The 17,241-nt window shown below is 42.3% G+C and overlaps 1 protein-coding gene across 1 annotated transcript in view; it reads right to left on the reverse strand.

Annotated features, from left to right (window-relative positions):
• ZMAT4 (zinc finger matrin-type 4) overlaps positions 1 to 17,241 on the reverse strand; it is a 368,171-nt gene that overhangs the window by 217,025 nt on the left and 133,905 nt on the right. Inside the window, exon 3 of the mRNA XM_059384518.1 lies at positions 15,115 to 15,204. Within this exon, the coding sequence (XP_059240501.1) occupies positions 15,115 to 15,204 (90 nt within the window). The remainder of the gene's footprint in view (positions 1 to 15,114; positions 15,205 to 17,241) is intronic.

Below are 17,241 nucleotides of genomic sequence, written 5' to 3' on the forward strand. Positions count from 1 at the left end.
ACCCCTTGATCCCTTTCATCCATTTTGCCCACTTCCATCAATCATCAGTTTGTTCTCTGGATCTAACCAGTCTGGGTATCATTTCTTTTTTTTTAGATCTTACTTTTAAGTGAAAATGCAGTATTTGTCTTTTTCTGTGTGGCTTATTTTATTTAGTATAATACCCTCAAATTCTATCCATACTATCACAAATGATAAGACTTCATCCTATTTTATGGCTGGGTGGTATTCCAGTGTGTGTGTGTGTGTCTGTGTCTGTGTGTTTGTGTGTGTGATATCTTCTTTATCCATTCATCCTCCACTGATGGACACTTGGGTTGCTTCCATATCTTGGCTACTGTAAATAATGCTGCAAGAACATAGCAGTCAGAATTATTCTTAAAAGCCAAATCTGAACATTTTAGTCTCCTGGCTTAAAACTCTTCAGTGGATTCTGGTTGTACTTAAAATAAAAACCAAAGCTTCCTAAAATGGCTTTTAAGTAGAGTCTTCCATTCTACATATTGGCTTACACCCATTCTTCCAGCTTCATATCAATAGTGCCCTTTCACATCCAGAGATGTCCCAGTTTGGATGATGAATTACATTGTCACCTTCCCTAAAAACCTCAGTGGTCTCCAACCTACTCTGTGCTCTTCTAACGTCTTCTACCATCACACCTGCTGTGTTTTGCCCAAGTTACACTTGCCTTCTGTCTATCCCCAGAAGCTGTTACTTCTCCCTAGAATCTTCCCTTACCCTTTTACCCAGTTAATGCCTGTGCACTCTTCAGATGCCACTTGGGAATCACTACTCGGAGAAGTCTTCCCTCAGTTCCCAGACAGGTCACCTCTCCTGAATGATCTCCCTCAGCACCATGTCCACTCAACCAGAGCATTTATCCGAGCTGATATTTCAATTTAAGGCAAAGACTTTGGGTCTGGCTTTGCTCACCACTTACTTGGTGTCTGGAATAAGCACAAAGCAATTATTAATGGTTTATATGGATCAATAATTATTGCATTACAAAATAAGAGAAATATCTGAGATTATAAACAATGCACTGATCCAGATTATTTAAGAATCATAATATTGGTTACCAGAAAATATTTAAATTGCAATTAATTAAAATCAGAAAGCAACAAGTGGTCATTTAGTCCAGAGGAGGAAACAATCCATAAACAATTAATGACCCATCCAAGATCTCTCACCCTTTCTTGAAGACCAAGTGAAATTTAGACGGGACTAACAGTTTTCTGTTTTATTTCTATGTGACAAGACTGTAGAGAACTCCTGTCCAGTACACTATGTCATAATGCAAAACAAACAAACAAAACATAAAAATGAAAAATTTGTATGGAGAAATGAATGGGTAGGAAAACCCATTAAAGACTCTTATTTCTTGGTTTTCAGAAAATTTCAAGTCTTAAATCCATCTTGAATGTTTCCATCCCTCATTACAACAATGGATACAATGGATAATGGGATATCAAACAAACTAATTTGTCAATTCTAGGATGTGACATCATGACCATTCATTTCTGGAATTGCTAATGCCAACCAGTGACCTTCTAGAATTATGTACAGCTGAAATGTGAAGAGGAAATTTAATTAGAAAAGGTCAACCATCACTCAATGCACCAATAAAACAAGATTTTTTTTCCTTTACAATAAAATTTCAAAATTAAAAAAAAATCATATCTTCTGATATACATTCAGTGCCTATAGCCCAAACTATAATGACTATTTAAATTATATGGAGGATAATATTTTGCTGAGCTTTTGAGTATCTGAAGCCATAGACATTCCTTTAAAGGTCAACTGTAAAATCAAGTTAATAACTCTGAAGAAAAATGCCTTTTTTTTTAACCAGGAATTCACAATAAAAATAGTCTCCTTCGCTATACAATTTTAACTATGCTTGGCAAAAAGACAAAACTAATAGACAAATTATACATGATTACAAGACTCTTTGGCTATTCAATGTCACAGATCAAGAGGAACAGTTCCTGTTGCAGCAAGTAATGGCCCAGGACCACACTCATTCACATATGCTTCCACAGAGAGTTTCGATGGGGTTTCGAGAATGACATGCTCAAACAGCCACATTTTTAATATCTATTAAAGTCACTGTGCCATGACTGAACAACGCCACCTGTGAGCAGAAGGGAGGGGAACACGAGCAACCACGCTGTGCACGTGGCTGAGGGGAGTGCACGCTGTCACCCGGAGCTGTTCCAAATATCTGACTCTCTTCCAGCTAGACTAAAATATTGGCGCTGGATAACAGCCAAGGAATGACAAGACATACGTGTTCCTCCAAGCAAGCCCCAATGTGCTAATGCCAACACCATATTTTTCCCTCTTTGTATTAGTTTAGGTTCTTTAAAACAAGAATGTTATTGAACACTGCAATATTTTCTCAGTTTCTCTAGTTCCTTGGCAATTACTTACGGCTTCTACAGAAAACATCTCTCTCGACAGCATTTGGTCCTCGAATACAGACTGATTAATTTCTGTACCAGCTCACTTGCATCAGTCTAGTGTGTGTTTTCTCCTGATCAAATACAGTATCAGAAAGAATGTCTCCCTTACCTAGTGCATTAGACAGGGGAAAGAAGTGACGGTTGTCAGGCACCTAACCCCAGGCCCTGCCCTCTCTACTACTTCTATTTTCACGATCACATTCATTCCTCACCCAAGTCATGGGATAGATGGGCTAACTAAGTCTACAAAAGATCAAGAACTTGACAAGGTCAACCCGCTAGCAGGAAACAGAGGCTATATTCATCTCAGGTCTGTCCCCAGTGCCTCTGCTCATTCCTTTACATGACATGGAATCAGGAGGCCCCACAGTATCTGCCTCTTGGATTCTCAATACGTGTAAGGCTATCAACCTCAGTAGGGACCTGAGGGGGGGGAAGTATGTGATTAGGATGACACAGTGAACATCACCCCAATCCACTGGAGCCCTGACTGGAAGAATTCCTTGGTCCATTTCCATAAAGAATGCTCTACAGGAATCTAGCACTACGTGGCGCCTGGGTGGCTCAGTGGGTTAAGCCTCTGCCTTTGGCTCAGGTCATGATCCCAGGGTCCTGGGATCGAGCCCCCCATCAGGCTCTCTGCTTAGCAGGGAGCCTGCTTCCTCCTCTCTCTCTCTCTCTCTCTCTCTCTGCCTGCCTCTCTGCCTACTTGTGATCTCTGTCTGTCAAATAAATAAATAAAATCTTAAAAAAAAAAAAAAAAGGAATCTAGCACTACTAATGTCACCAACATGGGAAATGGCTGAGTCAGAAATGAAAGCGTGTTCTTAAAGAAATGCAATGCATCAAAGGCTGCATGTGGAAAATGCCCAAGAGTCAGATGGCCTCTAGTTTTGTATGTTTCTTTCCTCTCTGAACCTTCTTGATCTCATTTACAAAATGGGCACCATAATGCTCACATGATAAAATTCTCTGAAAATTATGTAAGACCACGTACATGGAGCTCCCTGTATCATCTGTGATAGAGGGCAGGGGCATGAGACAGGTTTGCTGGATCCAAGCCCCAAAAGACATTTTACTTCAAATTAGTAGAACCCAGTGCATCATCCCTATTTTTTAATGTGTTTTCTCAAGGCTTTCTGGTGTTTATCAGGGCACATTCATCATTGTCTCAGCATTACCTGCACCAAATCCAGGTCACACGAAGTTATAAATGTATCTTGTATTCTAATGGCACAACCCGTGGCTGCTTCTAGGGCAAGAAGAAAAAATATATATTCCTAAAAGAACACATTGACCTAAACAAAGCCAAACAGTCACAAACCAGAATGTAGTGAAGGAAACAGACTTCTTTGTTCTGCAAGAATAATATTCTGAGCATGAGGAATGCCCAGAGGTTACTAAGGAGAAACAGAATGGGCACATGGGGTCGCCTAATGGGAAGACAGCGGTCATGATTTATGACATAGCCTTAAGAGAGTAAAGACTCACTGTGCTGTGTACAACAAAAGGAAGAAGGGAGGCAAGATCTTCTCACACCCCTCCCCGCAGCCAGGGAAGAGATGGAGAGAAATGGACCCAGACACATAAGGGCAGACATTTGATTAAAAGTGAGTGGTAAAATTTTTTCAGGAAAGAGCTGGGATTTAAGAGAAGAACAGACTTCTGTGTTGTGAGATTCTAGGATATGAACCAAGAAAATCCATCAGGGAAAAACACTGAGATAGGAAAGATCGCTTGAGATGCAGACACCTGAAAAGAGGAAACAGCAGACAGGGAAGAGAGCCGAAGAACCCGGTTCCCACATGCTAGCAAGCCATCAAGCTGCGTCTAGGGGCTCCCACGCTCCCCTGCTAGCCTCTCGGAAAGGAAAGGCAACATAGAGACTGACATCTCAGAGCTGAAGTTAGAGAAGTCTATGGTCCCCAGAATTCTTTTATTCTAACTACCCTCAACAAAACAAAACAAACAAAAAATTTATGATGCATTTTCAAGAGCCCATTTGGTGTGCAAAGTGAAAGACACATGCTAAGGCATTTGACCTCTACTCGTCCATGTTTCACCACACCCCGTAAGTCTGATCCACCTGCTTGCCCTCAAGGCAACAACAGAACATCCTCCAGAGAAGAATTTCCAGACTCTGTTTCCTTTTTTCTTAGGGCTGAAATAGGGTGGGAAGGTGGGAAGGAAATTTACCTCCATTAGCTGCACATTTGAATAGTCTCGCTTTGTGGTGCACTAGGGTCAAGCTTCCAGGGCAGACAGGAGAAGACATGCAAGAGTTGGTCAGAGTGCAGCCACTGAGAGGGCAGCTAATAAGTGCGCGGGAGTGAGGCGGTGGTTACAGACAGGAGAGATGGAGCCAGAAGATGTGGGTGACCCCCAGAAGCACTTGCTGGAGAGACCAGCCTGGGCGATGACAGCATAACCTCCCAAATCCTCCCCCTGCCCTTATATTTTGGGCACACAATGACCCAGATGAGACCAAGAACCTGGTGGAGATCCTCACAGAAACAATGTTCATGACTTCCAGATTTTCCTGAACAAACCCAATTTTACAAAATCTCCGTTTAACAAGGCACTTTGATAGGGTTATAATTAAAATATAATTTCATGGTAATACTCTGTAAGATTCCCCCATACAAATGATAGGTTTTTATTAAAACTATTTTTAATCATAATTGTTTTGGAGAAAAACAGGATAATACCTTACTATGAAAATACAAACAATAATTTATGGAATGCCTCTGTGGGAAGAGATAAAAAAATGAATAAAGTATGGTCCCTGCCTCATAAAATCTAAAACTGTGAGTCTTATCATTTCTGCCTTTTGAACTAAGGAGGGACAGAACAAACCCACTGGAAGTCACTGGATCTAGGTCCTAAAACCATATCTGAGTTATTCCAACTGTCTCAATAATCCCAGTCCTCCTACTAGAAGCACGTTATTTAACCACCAACGACTTCAGCATCTGTCTTTCTAGAAGCCTCCAAAGAACTCTCTACTATCTTACCTCAAGATACCAGAGCTCCAATTCTCTCCTCTCCCCACCCCCTGCACTCGGTAACTGCTTTGAATTCATTCAGCACCCTGTCCCGACCTTGGACATCAGTTCACCCGTAGGGAAACTCTAGCCTGCCTCCGTGAGATCCAGCTCCTGGATGGCACCTGGCTTGGCCTCACGCTCCAATAAAAAAGGAGAAACCCTTCACTGAAGGACAAAAAATCTACCAGACACTTCTCCCTTGCTGTCCCCTACCCTGCGGCTGGAGGCAAATTCACCTCTAGGCAACTTTAGTTCTGCTCAGCCAGGATTGGCATGGAACAGCATGGAGAAAGAGTTTTCCTCAAAATCCATCCCAATTCTCAGATCTTCCTGCTCTCTTTGCCCTTAGGAAAGAAAACTACCCTGCCTGTCAGAGGGACAGCAACCACCCAGGGCAAGTTCTGAACGGGAAGTTTTCAGATACCTCCTTCTGTTTCAGATCCATTACCCAGTCAATTGATTTTTACCAACTTATCCCTCAAATTCATGTATTTCTTATCATTTGCTGCTGCCATCAGCCTCACCCACATCCGTACTCTCAGCGGAACCGTTCACCTCCACTCTTCTCTCCACTAATCCTTTCTCCGCATCTGAAGTCACTATCTGTTTCCGTTTCTGAATACCAGCCACACTGGCTTTCATTTTCTACCTTAAGTGTACCATGATTTCTTTGACTACAGGGCCTTTGCACATGCTTCTCCCGCTGCCTGGCATTCTTCTGCTTCCCCCACTCAACTTTCAGACACAGCTGAAGAATCAGTTGTTCAGGCAAAGCTTTCTGATCCCAAAGACCTATGATTTCCCTAGTCCATGCTTTTCCATTACTGTCCTTCATTTATATATTTGTATGCTTTAAAAAAAAAATGCCCATTTCTCCCACTATCCTATAAACTCTGTAAATTGCAACTGCATATGATGCAACTGCATCATGAAATTCTCAGCAATCTAAATAGTACCTGACTCTTAGTAGGAAGTCACTATTTATTAAAAAGAAAAAAAAAAGAATAAATAAATGAAGCCTGTACAGTAACACAGAGCTCCAGTTCTAGTACCAAACAGTATTGTGTTTGAATTTGGCTGTATCATTCTCAAGGTCTGGGAGTTGAGATAAGGTATTTGACCTAAGCTTTAGACTTCACTCCTTTTTAAAAAAAAAAAAAATTTAGGGGTGCCTGAGTGGCTCAGTGGGTTAAGCCTCTGCCTTTGGCTCGGGTCATGGTCTCAGGGTCCTGGGACTGAGTCCCGCCTCAGGCTCCCTGCTTAGTGGGGAGCCTGTTTCCTGCTTTCTCTCTGCCTGCCTCTCTGCCTACTTGTGATCTCTCTCTGTCAAATAAATGAATAAAATCTTTTAAAAAAATAAATAATAAAATAAATAAAAAATAATTTTAAAGATCTTTTTTTAATTTTTAAGTAATCTCTGTACCCAACTCACAACCCCCAGATCAAGAGTCGCATGCTCTTCCAACTGAGCCTTCCAGGTGCCCCTTAACCCTTTTTTAAATAGAAGCACTAAAGATTCCTACTTGCATTTGTCAAGTTCAAATGACATTTCTAGCAAGTATTCAGCATAGAGCTTGACACATAAGGAGGGCTTAATTAGTGACTAGCTAACAAGGGAATGATTCAAGGATATGTCAACAGTAGAATCAAAGACCCAAAGACCCACTACACTACTTCTGTTGTAGGGGGAAAAAAAAAAAAAAATTCATAGCTGTCTTTTGATGCATCCTTCTTTCCTTCCCCTCTGGATCAGATTTTAGATCAAAGTAATAATTATGATATAAATGAGTTTCAGAACCACAGTCCCAAGCTAGAGGTCTAGTCTGGGGCCCAGAGAGAGTCATGGATAGCTGAACGCCATGCTGCACATTCACATTAATGAGGAGTTCTGGGGGTTTTTTCATTTAAATTATTATCTGGTGTGTCTGTATAACAAAATTTTGATTCCTCTTTTGGGTACACTTTAGAGAGGAAATATTGGACCTTGCAGGACATACCCTTGATTTATAGGGACAAGAACGTGTATTCTGAATCAGGATGATCTCAAAAAACCAGGAGTTCTGGTTTTCCCTGAGCTGGCCTTGCTGTGTGGATGGCATGAGAAACCGACTCTCCTCATTGCTTCCACAGTGCTGCCGGCTTCAAACAAATTCGTCTTAACAGGACTCGTTCCGACACGTCAAGCTATCTGCATTAAGAGAACCTAAGCAAAACACCACGTGTCTATTCTCGCTCAGAGGTTTGGAATGGTACTTCCTCCTGGCCAAAACCGTCAACTGGCCACGAGGCAACTAAAGCTCTAAAGGAACAAGGACAAGGCAGCTTTGAGAGACTGGAATGATGTAAAGGGATCCTTCCTGCGAGTGGAGAGACACCCGACGAGAGGAGGGACAGAGCCCCTCTTTCTTCACCAAAACTACCCAGCTTGCACAGGGGACAGCAAGGCATGTTCTGCAAAGGGCCAGAGGGGTAACATTTTAGGCTTGTGGGACATCAAGTCTATTGCAGCAACCCAGCTCGGCTGCTGCCCTGTGAATAGAGCTGTTAACATTGAACATGGCTGCATTCCAAAAAGACTTGATCTGTGGACATGAAAATTTGAAGTTCATGTACTGGCCATGATCGTATAGTGGTTAGTACTCTGCGTTGTGAAGTTCATGTACTTTTCACATGGCAATATACTCTTATTTTATTTTTTTAAAATTATTTTTATTAACATATAATGTATTATTTGCCCCAGGGGTACAGGTCTGTGAATCGCCAGGTTTACACAATTCACAGCACTCACCATACACAGCACATACCTTCCCCAATGTCCATCACCCGGCCACCCTCTCCACAACCTGCCTCCCCCCAGCAACCCTCAGTTTGTTTCGTGAGATTAAGAGTCTCTTATGGTTTGTCTCACTCCTGAATCCATCTTATTTCATTTTTTAAGACAATTATGATCTCCCTGATATGAGGAATTTGAGAGGCAGAGTGGGGGGCTTGGGGGATAGGGAAGGAAAAAATATAGTCTTTTAATTCCTCCCCACTCCCCCAACCCATGGGCTTACGTAAGGCTGTAGAAACCTTTCTTGGTTTGTGGACCTCACCAGAATAGGCAGTGGTCTGAGGCTGACAAGCAGTTATTTCTGACCCTTGTTTTATAAATCCACATGACCTCACTCGTACTGATGTCCTAACTGCCCTTCAGGTGTCCTACAGGAAAATAGCTGGCCTGCCCCTACTGGACTGCAGAGTTGTGTATTGCACGGTGGCGACGAAAGATGGCAACCAACAGACAGAAATGAAAAACCCAATGAAAGAACAGTCCACACACACTTTACCGTTTATCTTGCAGCTGCATGAAGAGGAAGGTTTTATTTGAGCCCCTTAACGACTCTGAGAGGTAGGCCGGGCAGCGTTCAGAGGCCCTGATTACAACCACGGCAATTAAGGTTCAGAAAGTCCAAAACAAAGTTATAAAACTAATATATGCAGCCGAGCCAGGGACAAAATCCCCACTTCTAGCTCTCAATGCACAGCTGGAAGTTAAAGCACACAGCTCTCATTGGTAAATGCACCTCTCTTTGAGAAGTGCTCGTGAACTGAGCTGCAGACCGCTGGAGAAAACCACATTTTGACAAAGTAAATGCTAATATTATGCATAATAGACGTCTGAACCTCTCACCACCATCCCACACTTCTGTGCTCCTCCCACCCCACATTCACGTCCACCTTGAACAGGTGACACTGGAAAATAGGGTCTCTGCAGATAAATTAATTACAATGAGATCATACTGGATTGTTACAGTGGGCTCTAAATCCGGTGACAGCCGTCCTTACAGGAAGAGGAGAGAACACACAGAGACCCACACAAGGAAGAGACCGGGTGAAGACAGAAGCAGATTGGCGTGATGCAGCTATGAGCCAAGGAACGCCAAGCACTGCCAGCAGCCACCAGCAGCGAGGAGAGAAGCATGGAACCGATTTTCAATCAGAGCCTCCAGAGGGAGGCCCTGCCTACACCGTGATTCAGACTTGTAGCCTCTAGAACTGTGAGAAAATAAATTTCTGTTGTTTTTAGCCACCCAGTCTGTGCGACTTTGTTACAGCAATCCTGGGAATCTGACACAGCCGCCCACTGGCATTTACGCTCTAGAAATACCTTCGAATTTGGTTTCCCTGAAGACATTACTCACGTTGACTCCACACTCAGAAGAACCTTTTGCGGGGTGCCTGGGTGGCTCAGTGGGTTAGTAAGTATCTGCCTTCAGCTCAGGTCATGATCTCAGGGTCCTGGGATTGAGTCCTGTGTGGGACTCCTGCTCAGAGGGGACATGCTTCTCCCTCTCCTTCTGTCTCTCTCCCTGCTTGTGCTCTCTCACTCTCTCTCAAATAAATAAATAAAATCTTAAAAAAAAAAAAGAGCCCTTTGCTGCCCTTATTCACTGGACTCGCCCCCACGTGTCCCTCAAGAATCAGTTCGGTCTACTTTCTCCAGGCAATTCTGTCCAGCCCCATTCTACCAGAAGAGGTTGGGGACCCGTGCAAATATGCCAGATGTTGCCCCAGGAAATGTCTGTGGTCACACCTGTGCAACTATCACACTGTATTAGAAGACATGACTGCACACTGGACACTGCCCCCCAAACAGATCCTGATCCCTGTTGGGGAAGGATCTGTGTCCTTTCTCTCTACATGCCTCGCACTTATTAGCTGCTTGCTACCTATCTCTGGAAGTGACATGGGGAGCATGTTTGCAGTACCAGAGGAGTTTTCTTTGGTTTTCTTTTGTATTTCCCCAGCCTTGTCTCTGCTACTTACTTACCGGTATTGTAACCAACAACACCAGAGTCGGGGGACTTAATTTCTCTCTTTCATTTTGCTTTTCTGTAAAGTGGGGATAATGATAGTTCCCACCCTACACAGCAGTGAGGATTAAATGTGTTAATGTATGTAAAGCATTGAGAATGGAAGTGGGAAGTGCGCGCTAACCACCAGCTATTATTACTTTGCCCCAGAACAGCACTGCTCTCTGGCTATGAACCCAGCAATGGCTTCAACACCTAAATAAGATATAATTTCAAGATATGGGAGAGAAGCATAGGAATAGAACTTAAGGGAAGCAAGGAGCGTGTCAATCTCAGCCTGACCAGTTTGGGCAAATCATGGTACTGCTTAGGGACTTATTTTCACTTTTGGCATAAGATGGGGAAACCCAGGATTTTAGGGACCCATAAAAGTGATCCTGGAGGTTCTCCAGCTCTGCGGAATGTTCCAGACCTATAGGTAATCATACAAGTATTTAAAAGTGATAAGCTTGAACACACTAACCAAATGTCAAGTTTCTCCATTTAGAAGGAATTCTATTAACTTCATGTCAAAACACTATTTACTTACTACCGACTGGTGATTTTTGCTAGCAGTTACTTACCCTTACAGAATAAAAACAAAACTAAATCATCATTTTACTTAAAAATGTTGTTCCATAAGTAGACATTTCTTTTTTCCCCAAAGCAGGTGAGAAGATACTAAAAAGTAACTTGAAAACCTGAGACTTTCAATGAACTAGATGTTCTTTAAAGTCCTTTTTGGCTCTAATGCTCATAAGATTACAGAAAATTTCTCTAAGGCAATCAACTATAACAATTTATTTCACATTTAATTTTACTCTGTGGCCTCAGGAGGAAAATGACTCACTCTAAAGTTTCAGGGGAAAAAATTAAAAAAAAAAAAAAAATGAAAACAAAGAAAAAAACAAACCATAGAATATCCAGATGAGGATTCTAAACAGTAAAGCATATTAAGGGAGGAATTTAAAAAGCTGGGAGTGTCAGGAGAGGAGGCAGAAATGAACTTTGTTTTTGAAAAATAGTAAGAAAGTCAAATCACCTGGAGTAGAAATGACAATAGACCTTGGAAATAGTAATAGGCACTTCTGTTCATCTGGTTGTAAATTTGGAGTTGCTCTGTGTTCCCAGAAGGCTAAGAAGTGGGAAGGTAGGGACAGCTGCCCTTACTTATCAGCCCTATCAGTTTTAGGAATCACTGTGGGCCCCGGGTTCATGCATAGTCAGGGCGCAGAAACTCAGCAACAAGTTTTCTGTTTTCAGAAGTCACTCGATTTTGGGGTAATCAGGGCAGCCATGAAACTGTTCTCAGTAAGGTAAGACTGGGATACAAACCCATCATAGCCCCTGGAAACAGAGAAGAGGGAAGGATGGGCAAGAATGGAGAGACATGTGAACGGAGGGTTACATTCTTCTAAGAACACAGGGTAGTGGTGGAGAGAGGAGCAGTGATGACAACTCCTGGGAGAAGGACCTTTGAAAACGAAGTCCCCAATAAAGGAGCTATCTAATTTGTGCCTTATGAGAAAACTGTACATTAGATGTCCTTTTTATCTCCATTTTGCAACCCTGTGAAAATAAAGACCAACTGAATGAGAAAAAAGAAAGGCTATTTATTCAGAGCTTCCCATAGCCAGGATGTTAGCCTCGATCACGTGCTTTTGGAGAAGATTTATAGGCAAGACAGGTGAGAAGGTATGTAACAGTATAAAGGGGCAGCCTCAGGTATGCCCTGATTGGAGGCTGTTCGTGTGTGAAAGCTATAAATAGGCAAACTACAAGCGTGTATCCTTATGTGATAAGGTGGTGCTTTGGGGTGCCTATTTGGCTTTCTCTGATTGGTTCCCAGGTGGAAGCAGGGACAAAAGTTAGGAAAGCTATCAGGTATTCATCAAGTCCAGACTATTTGGGGCCTATTGTTTCAGGGGTTATTGTTTGGCTTCCTGGATTGTTACTAGAGATAGTGGTCTGACTTCCTCTAGGTTTAACTCAGGCAGGCTTCCTGGGCTGGTTACTATACATTGGTTGGTTGATTTCCAAGGCTGGTTGCTATAGGTTGTGGGTCAAAGTTCTAATTTTACTTATTTATTTTTAACTTTTTTTCTTAGTTATAGTTGAAACCCAATGTTACTTTAGTTTTAAGTGTATAAAAGTTCTCTTTCTCTCTTTATATATGGCTGGCCATTGTCTATTTTTATATTGTCTTCCAATCCTTGGGTGTAAGTCTATAAAAAAGAAAGTTGGCCAAATAATTACCAGTATTAACTTTCACAGCCATAGTGAGGGACTGGAGTGGCTTCCATGCTGTATCTGGTATGTCAAAATGCCTAAGGCAAATGACATATTCACCTATGAAATGTATACACAACCTAATAAAAGCATCAAATATCTCTTTCAAAAATAAGTTCATTATGGGGGCACCTGGGTGGCTCAGTCAGTCAAGTGTCCAACTCTTGACTTCAGCTCAGGTCATGATCTCAGGGTCATGACATCAAACCCCGTGTCAGGCTCTGGATTTAACACAGAGTCTGCTTTACTCCATGTCCTTCTCTCAATAAATAAACAAAATCTTTAAAAAAAATTTTTTTTTAACTAAGTTCACTATGCCTCTTTTCTTGCTTACTGATTTATCCTTATGTTATGACTATGAAAAGCTATAGAAATGATTTAAGAAATAAGTCATTGGTAGATTCAAGTTTTCAAAGATAACACAGATTCCAGGATACACCAGAAGCAAAAGTTTTCAAAGGGTTCATTGGTAAAGGATCTTTGCATATACTTTTTGCTTTGAAAATCCAAACATCTTCCCCTCCATAAACTGTCCCCAACGCTACTTGCAGAACCAGAACCTGAGTGGAGTAAATCATGGATCTGACCAGATCCATGTCCCCAAGTAACACCAGTGTGAGTCCCAGTGCCCCCTATCTGTCTGTCCAGTCAAGCCCTCCCTAGGAGCTCTGACATAAATAAGTACAGAGTAGATAGAAAATGATCCGTGTTCAAAGAGCTAATTGTCAACTGTCTATGAACCCCACACGAAATGGCTACTGAATGAAGGGACACGAGCATCATCACTGGATGACTTCAGGGAAAAGAAACTAATTCTGTTCTCTCTGCTAATAGATCCTGATGGAAAGCAGGGCTCTGCTATAGCTACAGGATTCTGAAATTACATGAAAGCTGGCTCAGGCCAACTTTGCAGGGGGTTAGTAAGTTCTTTTGATCGGAATGTACCCAAGAATGCACCCGTCTGCTCCCTCGCTCCCAATTCCGCCAACTGGAATCCATTCAAGCCCAAAGACCCTTAGCTCAAATATCAATTCTCAGAAATACCCCTGAGTGACTCGTCCTGGCATGGATCAACTTGCCTTTTGTCTCCATGGAGCTTTGTGCAGAACGTTAAATAAACACCTACATTGTGGAATTATAGCAATTTTTTTATACAATGTTTATGTCCCTCACTCAACTCTGAGTTTCTTTAAGGCAAGTGTGTGCCTTATTCATCTTTTTTTTCCTCAGTATTTGACATGTAAGTGTGCACCTCACAAAATCCAGTAAGGAAAGTGTGATTATGATAGCCTCATTGAGGACACAGGTTCCAAGAGATCAATTATTTGCCTAAGGTCATAAGGCTAAGAGCTGACAAGAACTAGTCTCTGTCCCATTTCTTAGCAGTTTAAAAAGTTTTCATGACATCTTTCGCCTCTAATAAGCTCTAAATGCTGCCTCACCAAAGCAGTCAAGACAACTTCACAGTGTTCCAGATTAGTCTGGGTATGAACAGCTCGTTTCGTGATTTAAGATATGTGCTTGGAATTCATTACACCAGCCCTGATGCTCACTACCTGTGGTCATAAGGAGTCCTCTTGTTCTCTCTTTTTCTCCTGTGAAGAATACACAAGCTCATTTCTTGTCAAGTTCCTTCAGTGATCATATACTAATTTTTAATAAGAAAAGAAGACCGGTATCTATCTGGCAGCAGAAGGAGAAAGGGAACACAAGCACAAGCGAGAGCGTAGGGTATGAATTCCATGCCTGCAGCCTCCTGAGAACTCAAAGGACAAGTGATTTCTGTTTAATCTGCAGTGTTTATCACAGAGGACCTCTGCAATGGATGGATATGAATATTCCACTCTTTACGAAAAGAAACCCCTGCTGAGAGGAAGGAATATTTATTTTATCAGTCCCTGCCTTGGCCTGGCTGAAGTAAACCCTTCATCCTAACTTTACATCCTCAAAGCAACTTCCTCATTGTCATTTTCTTCCCAAGTGAATGTTCCCTCGGGGAGAGGGGCACTGATCAAAAACCCTGAATATTGTTATTTGTAAGATATGCACAGTCTTTATTATAAATGAATAAACTGGCATTCAGTTTTATACACCAAAGGAAAAATAAAATATGTAAACAGCAAAGTATCTCACATTTCTGACAGGATTTCTCCTAAAGCAATCTTTCTTTCTCTTTTTCTTTTGATGGCTTCTGCCTCCCCTCCCCCGGCTGCTCCCTGTCCCTTCTGAACAGTTTTTCTCCACTCTGCTCTGGCACAGAATCATCGCAAAGTCTCCCAACACCATACTAGAACATTTGGGCAGAGAAAAGGAAAAAGCCTTGCTAATATGTAATATTTTCTCTTGTATTTAATGAGAACTATTTCTGCTCCCTTAGCTCTCCTGCTAAGGTAGACGCGACTTTACTTCCTAGACCTACAGAGTTCTCAGCAAACTGAACAGATCATCTGAGGATATCAGAGGGTGCCAGATACTCACATTTTCTGACCGGAGCCTCTTGGCTGGACACCCACCATCCCTGGGGTGAAGCATGTAATACAGTCGGACTTTGCTTGCATGTTTTCGACTCTGGGAAGGAAAAGCAGAAGCAGATACTATGAAAGAGAAGGCATTTTAAATCCTCAGACACATAGCCAGTGACTATATATACAAAGTAGTAAAGTTTCATTAAAAACACTTCCACATGCTCCTGAGAATTATGCAGGGTGAAGATTCAGATAGGTTAAGCGACTTGCCCAAAGTTACAAAGCCAACATAATTTCAGAATTAGAAAAGACAGTGAAAGAAGAAAGCTAAAAGCACTAGGATGTTTAAGCCTGGAGTGAATCATATATTTAATTATCCTCAAAATAAGAACAGGTCAGAGAGAGAATAGTACAAGGATGGAAGGCCAGATCCCCGGCCTTGTCTCGAACTCCCTCTGCCCTGCCCTGAGGAGCTGGGGACAGACAATGCCCCCTGGGAGTCGGCAAGCATAGCATCTCCAACAGAAGTCTCTTTGTCTGGCTCTCCCATTTTGGAGCCTCATTAATAAGCTATTAAAAAAGATTTTCCAGATCAGACATCATGGGCAAAAAAGGGTATCAAATGCAAGTGTGAGGACTGATCAGAGCCCAAACTGCGTGCAGGCAGGCAGAGCAGTTCAACCATAAAGCCCCATCAGCCACAGGGTTAGCAGGACTCTGGGTTTCTACCCGTACTGACGTGTCCAGGCCCAGCATGGAGAAACTGATCGCATCCTAGTTCCATCTTCCCTCCACTCCTTTGCTCCACTGAGAGCCCTCCTGAACTTCCCTCCCCTTTAAAGAACTATGAGAGACCAGGGTGAGCCTGGTCCTGGGTATTAAGGAGGGCACGGATTGCATGGAGCACTGGGTGTGGTGCATAAACAATGAGTCTTGGAACACTGAGAAAAATAAAATTAAATTAAAAAAAGAAAAAAAAGAAAGGACACTACAGGTCTAATTTCCAAGCGGCTACCTGAGGATGGCCGAGTGACAAGAACACAAATAGTCCCACGTTCGGAAGCCAGGCACAGCTCTGCGGCTCTCTGGCTGGGTGATATTCAGCAAGTCAGTCTGATTTGTTTATAGCTAAAATGAGTCTCATTTTCTCTGCGTACAAAATGAACATAATATTTATTAGGGTTTTGCTGAGAATCAAATGAGGCAGTGCGTGTGAAAACCTGCAATCCACATTATGCTTAACCTGTCTCACCAGCACAGGCACCAATCCCGAACTCCAAATCTACAGTGCTAGGATGTGAATTCTCCTTGAATCCATCGCTACCTAATTCTGATCCCCGAACCCCTCCCTTTGTTCAGGACTGAATTCCTCCTTCTCCAGGCCTTGGTTCAATTTTGTCTTTACTTACAGCCGGGGACCAGCCAATCTCATGCATGATGGCTTGCCTTCACAGATTAGCCACAAAGGCAAAACAAGCAGGCAGAGCAGAGAACGTTTCAGAGAACGCACAGCAAACTGCAGCTTGTTTACAGGACAGGATATGATGTAAACCCCTCAGCCTGGTTTTCCTTCTTTATCATTTTTTTCATTCCTTTATTGTGCTTCTAAAAAACATGGTTCTAACAGACACATGAAAAAATATTCATCATCACTAGCCATCAGGAAGATTCAAATCAAAACCACATTGAGATACCACCTTACACCAGTGCGAATGGCCAAAATTAACAAGACAGTAAACAAGTAGGTGTTGGAGAGGATGTGGAGAAAGGGGAACCCTCTTACACTGTTGGTGGGAATGCAAGTTGGTGCAGCCACTTTGGAAAACAGTGTGGAGATTTCTTAAGAAATTAAAAACAGAGCTTCACTATGACCCTGCAATTGCACTTCTGGGTATTCACCCCAAAGATACTGATGTAGTGAAAAGAAGGGCCATCTGTACCCCAATGTTCATAGCAGCAATGGCCACAGTCGCCAAATTGTGGAAAGAACCAGGATGCCTTCAGTGGATGAATGGATAAAGAAGATGTGGTCCATGTATACAATGGAGTATTATGTCTCCATCAGAAAGGATCAATACCCAACTTTTGTATCAACATGGACGGGACTGGAAGAGATTATGCTGAGTGAAATAAGTCAAGC

Source organism: Mustela nigripes, chromosome 18 (genome assembly GCF_022355385.1).
Source record: "Mustela nigripes isolate SB6536 chromosome 18, MUSNIG.SB6536, whole genome shotgun sequence".
Classification (NCBI taxonomy): domain Eukaryota; kingdom Metazoa; phylum Chordata; class Mammalia; order Carnivora; family Mustelidae; genus Mustela; species Mustela nigripes.